Genomic DNA, 13,017 nt, shown 5'->3' on the forward strand with positions numbered 1-13,017 from the left:
TCCCCAAGCAGTAGGGTGAGATGTGGAACACTGCCTTCCACTCATGTGGGACCTCATTCATTCCATTTATACTGGCAACCCCCATGACTACAAATGGACATGCTTGGACATCATTCATCCCATTTATACTCAAAACCCCCATGTGAAGAAAGCAGGTTAGGTCCGTTACTCTCATTTCACAGTTAGGAACACAGACCAAGAAAAAACAATCACAAAGAAACAAGATTCAAATTTTCTGATACCAAATTCAAGCTGGAAATCATACTCCTAGGACCCTCAAAATTGTTACTAGACTTGAAAAGCAAATTCAGTTTACAAATTCATTTTTTTGCTTCTATTGATCCCATAATAAAATGCTTTCTAGAATGCAGATATTTTTTATATGGTAAAAAAAATTCACTTTTTGACTTGAAAACCTTTTATTTAATTTATACAAATAACTACTAAATACAAAAAGTAGATTAAAACAAAATAGTTATTTTTTTCTGGCAGAGTTTAAATGCACATAATGGATAATTCGGAAGAAAATGCATTTTCCCCACAGCGTTCAGGACTAAAATTCTACTGAAATCTTTGCTTCTAAATCAGTAATATATTCGGTGGTGTCACATGGGTAATGGCTAAATACATTTCTGCATATGAACTGAAAAAAGTTACAGTCTACACACATACAAATGTGAAGCACTTAAAATGTGAATTTAACTGATAATAAAAGAAAACGTCCATTTCAGAGTATAGTGTTAAAAACATTTCAGTAATAAAATCATAAGACCACATAAAAATAAGCTTTAACATATGCACGGAGCAGTTTTGTAAAAACTGCTGAGTGCACAAGTAATAAATAATTTGCAAAGTTGTGTATAAACAATTCCTAATGTTCAGCATCATTGTAAACATCCGCACATGTGTAAAATGCAGCAAAGTCTGACATTACATTTTGTTTTGCCAAATTGAATTCCTATTATCCAAAGACAGACCAGTGGAGTACGCAGCCAACGTTTTGGCAAGTTGGGTCTTTAAAATTAAGAGTAACAGTGCAAGTAAGGAATGCAAAGAATTCCTAGTGCAATAAAGAAGAGAAGCACAGGCAATATTGCTGATAAAAATTCACCACCTCCGTGAGTTTCCCATGGGGAGAGTCTAGGAGACTTGTGAAGGATCTGCAAAGCCACTGTCTTAATGCCCAGATCTCTTTTAGGATTTCTCTGTGTTCCTCCAGTTCCCCTACCTTTGCAACAGCGTCTGTCCCACATTAGTCTCTGTAGTGTGAACAGTTTGTGAAATGCCCAGTTCACGGTCATTGAGCGAGGTTAGGGTGGTTTTGGTGTCTCCCCCGCACGCGGCTGGGTAGAATGTCTGCCTTGTCAAAGCAGCCACTTGCGGAGGGAGACAGATGGATTCTGTTCTGACGGCCGGTCAGGCCAGCATTAGGTCCCAGCTGGACAATGACAACGACAAATCTTCCTTTTTGACACCGTGAAAATGTCAACAGTCCGTTTTCAATTTGTCTAGGGAATTATCAATTTTGGTCAAAGTCTTTTTGATCCGCAGAGCTGTGAGTCTCGCGGATGGGTTCTGATACCAGCATTCCTTCATCAGCTTGGCCAGAGAGGTTAATGTCTGAGGAGAAAGAAACAAACACCACAGTTAAAACAGTGGCTCTTCGGTGGCCCCAGAAACCGGGTGGATGTTAAGCGATGTTCCCCCCACCTTCTTTAAACAAATAATCAAGGCCGTGACTGCTGGATAAGGAGCCCCTCTTCAGTTTCATGAACCCTGGCCTCTGGACTCCTCCTTTCAACCAGCTGATTTTGAGGTAAATTACATGGGATGGGCTGCACCCCCTGATGTTTTATGTTTGCTAAAAGAGATCATGCTACCCCTGAGTTAATAATGAAATCTGCAGATGGAGTCATCTCTCCATGTTTCAGATTTGCTGCTCCCAACGGGAAGCAATAAGAATCTTGAGCCAAACAGCTTCTGTTTGGAGTTTCAGATATGCAGTGATGGAAAAGAGGTTCATCTCTTGTTTTACTTGTGAAACTGCAGTTCTAGGGCTAGTGGCATAGTAATGAGTCTCCTAACTACTGGAGTTAGTCAATAGTTGAAATTCTTGTGAATATTATCATTTATTAGCAAGATCAATCAGAATGCTCTTTCAGCAACGAGACCGTTTTGTGAACCTACTCAGTTAGGTCTAAGGCCCTTCTACATAAAATAGAGAAAGCAATAGATAAGGCAAATCATTCAGGAGTTATGTTATTTGCTTGCTCTGGACTTTCACCTAGTAAAAAGGTGAAGATAGTTTTAGAACTAAGAAACTGACACTCTTACCGGGTCTGAGAACCATCTATTGGGTATGTTTGGCCTCTGTTGATCCACACAGACCACCTTTCTCATATCTTCAAAACTTGGGTCATTGGGAACCACATCATAAAATGGTGGCTTGTAATCCTCCACAATACCTGCACACATGGACAAGAATTGTGTTGGTTAGCAAGAGAGCAGAAGTTTCCCCTAGGATTTTACTGATCGGTGCCACAGATTATAATGTGATAGGAAAAAGTACTGGACATCTTCTCTTCATGGTGATTCTGAAAGCTACAGAACAAGTGGAGAACAAGGTAATAAGTAATTATTCTTCCTCCAAATCTGTCTAGGAATTCTGTTGGAAGAAAATGTGGCTACTACTCATGTAATTACAATGTTGATAAAATGCTCCAAGAGTGTATATAAACAACTCTAAGATACGCAAAATGTAACAGAGGACAAAATTCCTCTGGTGATCAAAAAGAGACAACATTCTGGTACAAGATGGCGATATAGGAAGACCCTGCCTCATCTCCATGGACACCCCAAATCTACACCTATTTATAAAGCAATTCCTTCTGAAGAACTGAGTGCTGAATGAAAAGCTTCTGTACAACAAAAGACCACAGAGTATGGCCAAAGAGATGGAGACAAGGCAATGAAAGGAACCCCACCCCCAACACTGTTGAACTACTGTGGGTAGAGATAGTACCGAGGGACCACGAACAGGTTGGTCTCCTCGGGGTACAGAAAAAAAATGCCAAAGTTTAAAAGATCAACTAGAATATAAAAGATCTAGCCCTACAACTCCAACAAATGCCAGGGGATCTGCTGGAACTCTCTCTCAGTCAGGGGCTGGTGTGAACACCACTCCTTAAGTGCCCCCCAACCTTGATAGTGCAGACAGGAGTGGGGTCTTGGCACCATTGTCAGGCTACGGCCTCAGTGAGCCCCAGGCTCATAGCCTACACCAGTCCCAGCCATCCCAACCAAGGCAACCACACACTGAGACACCCCTGGTCAGCGCTTACTATGGCTCCAGCCCTCTGGCTAAATTACCCAGGAACACTCCAGATCCACACCACTTAGGCTCCAGACAACTTACGAGTACCACCAGTACACAAGACCCTGGAGCCCCAAGCCTCTATACCTGTTTAAGCACAAGCTAACCTAACAGGGTGCCCTCTTCATGTAGCACAACACTTTAACTCCACTTACCTTGCCAGGATTCCCTCTGTAGGAGTACCCTGGAATAACCTGGCTTGCAGCCACTTCAGCTGTCCTGCAAGGATGCCCTCCATGCAGAGAACCCTAGGAACCCACAGCTGGCATCCTCTGACAGGAGAGCCCCAAGACTTCTGACCAATTCAGCTCTGGTCATCCCATCAAGGCAGCCCCAGCACAGATCAGACACAGCTCTGGACAGCCAATCAAAGTAACTAGAGACAGTCTCACAGGGGAGGACCATAAAATAGACCATCCCTTCAAGTTTAGCTGTTCTCCCTAATTCATAGAAACACTGAAAGCCAAGCAAAATGAAGAGACAGAGGAAGATGCTCCAAAAGAAAGTACAAGAATATACCTCAGAGAAAGAAGTAAACGAAATGGAATTAAGCGATCTACCTCGTAACGTGTTCAAAGGGATGGCCATAAAGTTGCTACTGAACTGGAGAGAAAAATGGATAAACTCAAGAAGAATTTCAACAAAGAAACAACCAGTCAGAGTTGAAGACAAAATACCTGAAATGAAATCTATACTAGAGGGAATCAACAGTAAATTGGAGAATGCAGAATGGTCAATTATCTTTTGGAAAGCAGCCAAGCTGAAAAGGAAAAAGGAAAAAAAAAAGGATAAGTTAAGAGATCTCTTAATATCACAAAACATCTGCATTATATGGGTCCCAGAAGGAAAACAAAAATGGGGCAGAAAACTTATTTGAAGAAATAATAGCTGAAAACTTTCCTAATCTGGGGAAAACAGATTTCTAGGTCCAGAAGCACCAAAAGTCCTGAACAAGATGGAAACCAAGGAATTCCATACCATGACACATGATAAGTAAAATGTCAAAGAATAAAGATAAGGACAGAAGCAAATAGTTACATAAAAAGGGAAATGCCATAAGGCTATCAGCTGATTATTCAGAAATTTTGCAGACCAGAAAGGAGTGGCAAGATATACTCAAAGTGCTAAAAGGAAAAAACGTCTAAAGTCAAGAATGGCTCTCCTTAAATTCTAAATAACCTTGCTGGGAAAGAGTTCCCAGACAAAAGTAAAGCTCATCACTACTAAATAGACTTTATAAGAAATGCTAACAGGACTTCTTTAGGTGGAAAAGAAAAAGGAAAAAAAAATAGAAGAAAATTATGAAACTAGATGATTATTATAAACATGCCATATATAAATCTCATGGTAAATACAAAACATAAACCTATAATAGTACACAAGAAATACAAAGCCAAGCATTGCTAAAGAAAGAGATCAAGAAAAGACGAATAACAAAAACAACCAGAAAGCAATGAACAAAATGACATGGGTACACACCTATCAGCAAATACTTTTATTTTTATTTAAATTCAAGTTAGTTAGCATACAGGGTAGTAAAGGTTTCAGGAGTATAACCCAGTGATTCATCATGTCCACAGAACACCCAATGCTTATCCCAACAAGTGCCCTCCTTAATGTCCACCACCCATTTAGCCCATTCTCCCACCCACCTCCTCTACAGCAACCTTCAGTTTATTCCCTGTTATTTAAGAGTCTCTTACGGTTTACCTTACTCTGTTTTTATCTTATTTTTCCTTCACTTCCCCTATGTTCATCTGTTATGTTTCTTAAATTCCACATGAGTGAAGTCATATATTTGTCTTCCTCTGACTTATTTTACTTAGCATAATATCCTCTGATTCCATCCACATTGTTGGTGAGGGCAAGATTTCATTTTTTTTTTTTTTTTTTTTATTGCTGAGTAATATTGTGTGTGTGTGTGTGTGTGTGTGTGTGTACAGATGACCTCTTTATTCATCAGCTGATGGACATTTGGGCTCTTTCCATAATTTGGTTATTGTTGATAGCACTGCTATAAACATTGGGGTGCATGTGCCCCTTTGAATCAGCATTTTTGTATCCTTAGGATAAGTTCCTAATAGTACAATTGCTGGATTATACGACAGTTCTATTTTTAATTACTTTGAGGAACCTCCACACCATTCTCCAGAGTGGCTGCACCAGTTTGCATTCCCACCAACGGTGCAAAAGAGTTTTTTTCTCCACATCCTCGCCAAACTCTCTTGTCTCCTGAGTTGTTAATTTTAGCCATACCGACAGGTATGAGGTGGTGTCTCATTGTGGTTTTGATTTGTATTTCTCTGATGATGAGTAATGCTGGGTATTTTCATTTTTGTTAGCCATCTGGATGTCTTCTTTGGAAAAATGTCTATTCATGTCTTCTGCCCATTTTGTCACTGGATTATTTGTTTATTGGGTGTTGAGTTTGTTCTTTATAGATTTTGGATACTAATGCTTTATCCAATATGTCATTTGCAATTGTCTGCTCCTATTACCTTGGTTGTCTTTTAGTTTTGTTGATTATTTCCTTTGCTGTGAAGAAGATTTTTATCTTAATGAGATCCCAATTATTCATTTTGCTTTTGATTCCCTAGCCTCCAGAGACATGTCTAGTAAGAAGCTGCTATAGCCGAGGTCAAAGAGGTTGCTGCCTGTTTTCTCCTACGGGATGTTGATGGTTTCCTGTCTCCTATTTAGGTCTTTGATCTATTTTGAATTTTTTTATGTGTATGGTATAAGAAATTCCAGTTTCATTCTGCATGTCACTGTCCAGATTTCCCATGACCATTTGATGAAGAGACTGTCTTTTTTTTCATTGTATATTCTTTCCTGCTTTGTCAAAGATTACTTGGCCATACATTTGTGGGTCCTTTTCTGGGTTCTCCATTCTGTTCAATTGATCTATGTGTGTGTTTTTGTGCCGGTGCCATACTGTCTTTATGAGTACAGCTTTGCAATACAGCTTGAAGTCTGGAATTGTGATGCCTCCAGCTTTGGTTTTCTTTTTCAAAATTACTTTGGCCTTTTTCAAAATTACATGGTCTTTTCTGGTTCCATACAAATGTTAGAATTGTTGGTTCTAGCTCTGTGAAGAAACACTATTGTTATTTAATAGGGATTGCATTGAATGTGCAAACTGCTTTGGGCAGTATCAACATTTTTAGCAATATTTGTTCTTCCAACCCATGAGTATGGAATGTTTTTCCATTTCTTTGTGTCTTCTCCAATTTATTTCATAAGCTTTTTACAGTTTTCAGCGTATAGGTCTTTTACCTCTTTGGTTAGGTTTATTCCTAGGTATCTTATGGTTCTTGGTGCATTTGTAAATGGGATTCATTCCTTGATTTCTCTTTCTGCTGCTTCATTATTGGTGTATAGAAATGCAACCAATTTCTGTATATTGATTTTATATCCTACAACTTTGGAGAATTCATATCCATTCTAGCAGTTTTTGGGTGGAGTCTTTCAGGTTTTCCATACAGAGTATTGTGTCATTTGCAAAGAGTGAAAGTTTGACTTGTTTGCCAATTTGGATGCCCTTTTGTTGTTGTTGTTGTCTGATTGCTGAGGCTAGGACTTCTAGTACTATGTTGAACAACAGTGGTGAGAGTGGATATCCTTGTCATGTTCCTGACATTAGGGGGAAAGCTCTGTTTTTCCCCATTGAGGATGATATTACCTGTGGGTCTTTAGTATATGGCCTTTATGGTGTTGATGTATGTTTCTTCTAAATCTACTTTGTTGAGGATTTTTATCATAAATGGAAGCCATACTTTGTCAAATGCTTTTTCTGCATCTATTGAAATGATCATAAGAGTCTTATGCATTCTTTTATTAATGTGGTGTATCACGTTGATTGATTTGCGAATACTGAACCAGCCCTGCAGCTCAGGAATAAATTTCATTTGATCATAGTGAATAATTCTTTTAATGTACTGTTGAATTTGATGTGCTAGGATCCTGTTGAGAACTTTTTCATCTAGTTTCATCAGGGATATTGGCCTGTAATTCTGCATTTTAGTGAGGTCTTTGGTTTTGGAATCAAGGTAATGCTTCACAGAATGAGTTTGGAGGCTTTTCTTCCATTTCTATTTTTTTGGAACAGCTTGAGAAGAATAGGTATTAACTCTGCTTTAAATGTCTGGTAGAATTCCCCCTGGGAAGCCATCTGGCCCAAGACTCTTGTTTGTTGGGAGATTTTTGATAACTGATTCAGTTTCTTTGCTGCTTATGGGTCTGTTCAAATTTCTATTTCTTCCTGTTTGAATTTTGGTAGTGTGCGAATTTCTAGGAATTTGCCCATTTCTTCCAGATTGCCCAGTTTGTTGGCATATAATTTTTCATAGTATTCTTTTATAATTGTTTGTATTTCTGTAGTGTTGGTTGTGATCTGTCCTCTTCCATTCATATCTATTTGGAACCTCTTTTGCTTTTTTGAGAAGTCTGGTGAGAGCTTTATCAATTTTGTTTATTCTTTCAAAGAACCACCATTTAGTTTCACTGATGTGCTCTACTGGGTTTTTGTTTGATTCTATATCATTTACTTCTCTAATCTTTATAATTTCCCTTCTTCTGCTGGCTTTCAGCTTTATTTGCTACTCCTTTTCTAGCTCCTTTACGTGTAAGGCTAGCTTGTGTATCTGGGACCCTTTTTGCTTCTTGAGATAGGCCTGAAATTGCTTTCCTATTAGGGCTGCCTTTACTGCATCCCAACGGGTTTGGACTGTCACGTTTTCTTTTTGACTTACTTCCATATATTTTTAATTTCTTTAATTTCCTGGTTTTTGAATTCATTCTTTAGTAGGATGTTCTTTAACTTCGATGTATTTTAGGGCTTTCCAAATTTTTTCTTGTGGCTGATTTCAAGTTTTATAGCATTGTGTTCTGAAATATGCATCATGTTCTGAAAATATGCATGGTCTGATCTCAATCATACCTCAACCCCCTGTTGAAGGCTGATTTGTGACCCCATTTGTAATGTATTCTGAAGAATAGTCTATGTGCACTTGAGAAGAATGTGTATTCTGCTTTAGGATGAAATGTTATGAATGTATCTGTTATCTGGTTCAGTACCCTTCAAAGCCAATTGCTTCCTTGTTAATTTTCTGCTTAGATGATGTGTCCATTGTTGTAAGTGGGATATTAAAGTCTCCCACTATTGTATTAAATGAGTTTGTTATTGATTTATATATTTGAGTGCTTTCAAATTGAGGGCATATTTATAATTGTTAGATCTTCTTGATGGATATACACTTGATGATATAATGCCCTTCTTCATCTCTTGTTAGTCTTTGTTTTATTTTTTTTATTTTTTTTATTTTTAAAATTTTTTTTTTAACATTTATTTATTTTTGAGACAGAGAGAGACAGAGCATGAACGGGGGCGGGCAGAGAGAGAGGGAGACACAGAATCGGAAGCAGGCTCCAGGCTCTGAGCCATCAGCCCAGAGCCCGACGCAGGGCTCAAACCCACGGACCGCGAGATCGTGACCTGAGCCGAAGTCGGACGCTCAACCGACTGAGCCACCCAGGCGCCCCTAGTCTTTGTTTTAAAGTCCAGTTTGTCTGATAAAAGTATGGCTACTCCAGCTTTCTTTTAAAATCTAGTAGCAGGATAGATGGTTCTCCATCACCTCACTTTCGATCTGCAGGTGTCTTTAGGTGTAAGATGAGTCTCTTGTATATAGCATATAGATGAAGTTTTTAAAATCCATTCTGATACGTATGTCTTTTCATTGAAGCATTTAGTCCATCTACATTCAGAGTGATTACTGAAAGATATGGATTTAATGCCATTTTGTTACTTGTAGAGTTGGTGTTTCTAGTGATGTTCTCTGGTCCTTTCTAGTCTTTGTTGCTATGGTCTTTCTTTTCCCCTCCACTCCGAGTCCCTCTTAAATTTCTTGCAGTGCTGGTTTAGTGGTCACAGATTCCTTTAGTTTTTATTTGGGGAAGTTCTATCTCTCCTTCTATTCTGAATAACAGCCTTGCTGGATAAAGAATTCTTGGCTGCGTATTTTTCGCATTTGGTACATTAAGTATTTCCTGCCACTCCCTTCTGGCCTGCCAAGTTTCAGTGGACTGGTCTGTTACTACCCTTATGTGTTTACCCTTGTAGGTTAAGGCCCATTTGTCCCTAGCTGCTTTCAGAATTCTCTTTGTATTTTGCAATTTTTCACTATATGTCATGGTGTTGACCTGTTTTTGTTAATCTTGAAGGGAGTACTCTATGCCTCTTGGACTTGGATACCTGTTTGCTTCCTCAGATTAGGAAAGTTCTCAGCTATCATTTGTTCAAATAACCCTTTTTCCCCTTCGTCCTGCTTTTCTTCTGGGACTCCTATTATGTTGATATTGTTTCATTTTATGGAATCACTAAGTCTCTCCTTGTAATCTAATAATTTCCTTTCCCTCTTTTTTACAGCTGCATTATTTTCCATAATTTTTTCTTCTGTATCACCTATTTTCTCTTCTACTTCTTCAATCTTCATTAGGACTGTATCTAGTCAGTATTGCATCTCAGTTATAGCATTTTTTAAAATCTCAATCTGACTAGATTTTAGGTCTTTGACCTGTGCAGTAAGGGTTTCTCTGGTGTCTTCTGTGCTTTTTTCAAGCTTAGCTAGTAGTCTAATGACTGTTGTTCTAAACTCTTGTCCAGATATATTGCTTATATCTGTTTTGAGCAAGTCCCTGGTTGCGATTGCTTCTTGACCTTTCTTTTGGGGAAACCTTCTTCATCTTGTCATTTTGGCTAAGTTTCTGTCCTTTGCATGTTTTAAAAACTTGTTATGTTTCCTGCACCTGAGAGTACTGCATTAAAAGGGATCATGCACTGTCCTGGGCCTGGCACTTGAAGTGTTTCTGGTGTGTATGGTGTATACTCTATTACTGTATTTTGGCTGCTCATTCCCACTGATCAGTCCTCCACAGAGCTCCTCCTTGCTTGCAGTGGGGAGTGTTTGGCCTTTTAACTAAGTGTGCTTTGATTTTGTTGTTGTTGTTGTTGTTGTTGTTGTTGTTGTTGTTGTTGAAATAAGCCTGGAAAAAGGCTGGGGGAAGCCTGATCCCCCCAAAAAAAGAAAAAGGGAACAAAAAAAACCAACCAGAGAATCGAAAAGTTATAGGGCTAATTCCAAAAAGAAAGGAAAAAGAAGGAAAGAAAAAAAGAGAAAGAATTAAAAAGAGAATCCAAAAGAGAGAAAAGGAAATGAAAAAAAAAAAAACAAAAAAACAAACAAAAAAAACAAACTATGAGCCTGATTCTGAAAGAAAAAATAGGGCCAGGCTTAATTTTTCTTTTTTCTATTTCCACCAGAACTACAGGTATTGTTTTGAAGTGCTCGATTTTCAGTACACTTGGTGCATGCAGGGTGCTGGCTGTCCTGATCTTCTGGAGGAGAGGCCTTCTGTTTTGGCTCAGTCTTGGCCCAGTAAATAAGCAGTTGCCAGACACAGGGGGTGGGGTTTGGTGTAAGCAGGTCCCGCCTCCATTAGGAGCCATACGGTGTTGCTCTCTTAAGTCCCACTGTGTTGTGGGGAAAAATGGAGTCACCCCAATCTCATGTTCCCAGACTGTTCAGGCAGCCCTCACAGAATAGGTAGGCCAGTCAGCTCACCCTGTGCCATAAGTTCACTGCTAGGATCAAAACCCAAAGCCTTAAAGGACCCAGCACCTCACGGATCCAACCCTCTCCTCTGAAGTAGAGCCTCTCCACAGTGTCTGAAGGCCTGTCCCTGAAAAACCATCCCACACCAGCACAGTGCATGGAATCTGTGGTGTAGCACAACTAAACGCAGCAAAGTTTATATTCCCTCTGGGTGCACCTCTGTCTCCTGCTGATGAAAGGCTTTTGGCTGGTGCCTGCAGTGTCTTTTGTCCTTGGGGAGGCAATATACCCTCTTCCAAAAGTACTCCAGGAAGGGTAATGTTCTCTCCTAATGAACCCAGGAGATCCCTACACCATGCTATGCACTGAGGGGCCAATTCCCTTATCCCCAGGAGCACGTGCCACAGCTCCATTCTGGAGAAAGTCATGCACCACCAGAACCTCAGAGTTTGAGCTCCAAATGCTGCTAGCAAAAAAAAAAATGAAAACAAAACAAAAACAAAAAACCTGTGTTACTCAGTACTTCTTGCTCCCCAGTCTATGATCCAGAGATGTTTTCCTCTTGTGCAAACTCTGCTACACTTTATCAACTCCTCTTTCTCTCCCCCTCTGCAGCACTGCTGTTTTTCTCTCAATTCACTTCCATGTACCTCACACCTGCCACGCTATCTCCCTCCCACTGTGGAGATCCTTCTGCCACTCTGCAGATCAATTTCCTGGGTGCTCCAAGGATCTGACCTCAATATAGCTGTGTTTGAGGAATGAGGAAAGCCCAGGTCCCCCTACTTTTCTGCCATCTTAACTCATCCCCTCTCAGCAATTACTTCAAATGTAAATGGTCTAACTATCCCAATCAAAAGATATGGATCAAAAAAGCAAGTCCGATCTATATGCTGCCTACAAGAGACTCACTTTTGACCTAAAGACAGACCAAATGTGAAGGGCTGGGCTGGAAAGAGAGATTCCATGCAAACGAAAGCCAAAAAAATTTTTTAAAAAGTGTCTGGGAAGTAATACTTCTATCAGACAAAATAGATTTTAAAACAAAGACTGTAACAACAAAGAAGAGCATTGCATAATGACAGAAGGATCAATCCAACAAGAGTTAACAATTGTTGGGGCACCTGGGTGGCCTGGTGGGGCTTGGTTGAGCATCTGACTTCAGCTTAGGTCGTGACCCCCCCCCCCCCCCCCGGTTTGTGAGTTTGAGCCCCCGGTCAGGCTCTGTGCTAACAGCTCAGAGCCTGGAGACTGCTCTGGATTCTGTCTCCCTCTCTCTCTGCCCCACTCACACTCTGTATCTCAATCTCTCTCAACGTGGAAAAAAAAAAAAAGTAACAATTGTAAATGTAGATGTACCCAATACTGGAGCATCTAATGCAAATATTAACAGACATAAGGGAGAAATTGACAGTAATACCCTAATAGTACAGGATTTAATACCCCACTTACATCAATGGATGGATAGATATTCCAGGCAGAAAATCAACAAGGAAACAGTGGTTCTGAATGATGTATTAGACAAAATTTACTTAACAGGTATAGAATATTCCATCCAAACACAACAGAGTACACATTCTTTTCAAGCACACATGGAACATTCTCTAGGGAAGATCACATTTCAGCCCAAAAGTCTCAATACATTTAGGTAGATTGAAATCATACCAAGATTCTTTTCTGAATAGAAACACAAAATCACAAAAAAACAAAAACTGTGGAAAAACAAAACAGGTGGAGCCTGAACATACTACTAATGAATGAACAGACCAACAAAGAAATCAAAAGGAAATACAAAAACACGTGGAGGCAAATAAAAATGAAAGCACAATGGTCCCAAATCTTTGGGACACTGCAAAAGCAGTTATAAGAAGGAAGTATATGGCAATACAGGCCTAACTCAAGAAACCAGAAAAGAATTAACCCAAAGTTAGTAAAAGGAAGGAAACAGTGACAATTAGAGAAGACCTAGAAAATAAAAGATCAATGAAACCAAGAGCTGTTTCTATGAAATATCAAGGAAATTAATAACCC

General features: G+C 39.5%; 1 protein-coding gene across 3 annotated transcripts in view; it reads right to left on the reverse strand.

The window, feature by feature from the left end:
- Nucleotides 1–400: 400 nt before the first annotated feature.
- The window catches only part of ACVR1 (activin A receptor type 1), a 143,125-nt gene continuing 130,508 nt past the window's right edge, over nucleotides 401–13,017 (reverse strand). For all 3 annotated transcript variants that reach the window (XM_030326403.1, XM_030326404.1, XM_030326402.1), the window contains exons 10-11: nucleotides 2,335–2,465; nucleotides 401–1,620 (exon numbers count right to left, since the gene is read on the reverse strand). In XM_030326403.1, the coding sequence (XP_030182263.1) occupies nucleotides 1,486–1,620; nucleotides 2,335–2,465 (266 nt within the window). In that variant the 3' untranslated portion in view covers nucleotides 401–1,485. The remainder of the gene's footprint in view (nucleotides 1,621–2,334; nucleotides 2,466–13,017) is intronic.

This window comes from Lynx canadensis, chromosome C1 (genome assembly GCF_007474595.2).
Source record: "Lynx canadensis isolate LIC74 chromosome C1, mLynCan4.pri.v2, whole genome shotgun sequence".
Classification (NCBI taxonomy): domain Eukaryota; kingdom Metazoa; phylum Chordata; class Mammalia; order Carnivora; family Felidae; genus Lynx; species Lynx canadensis.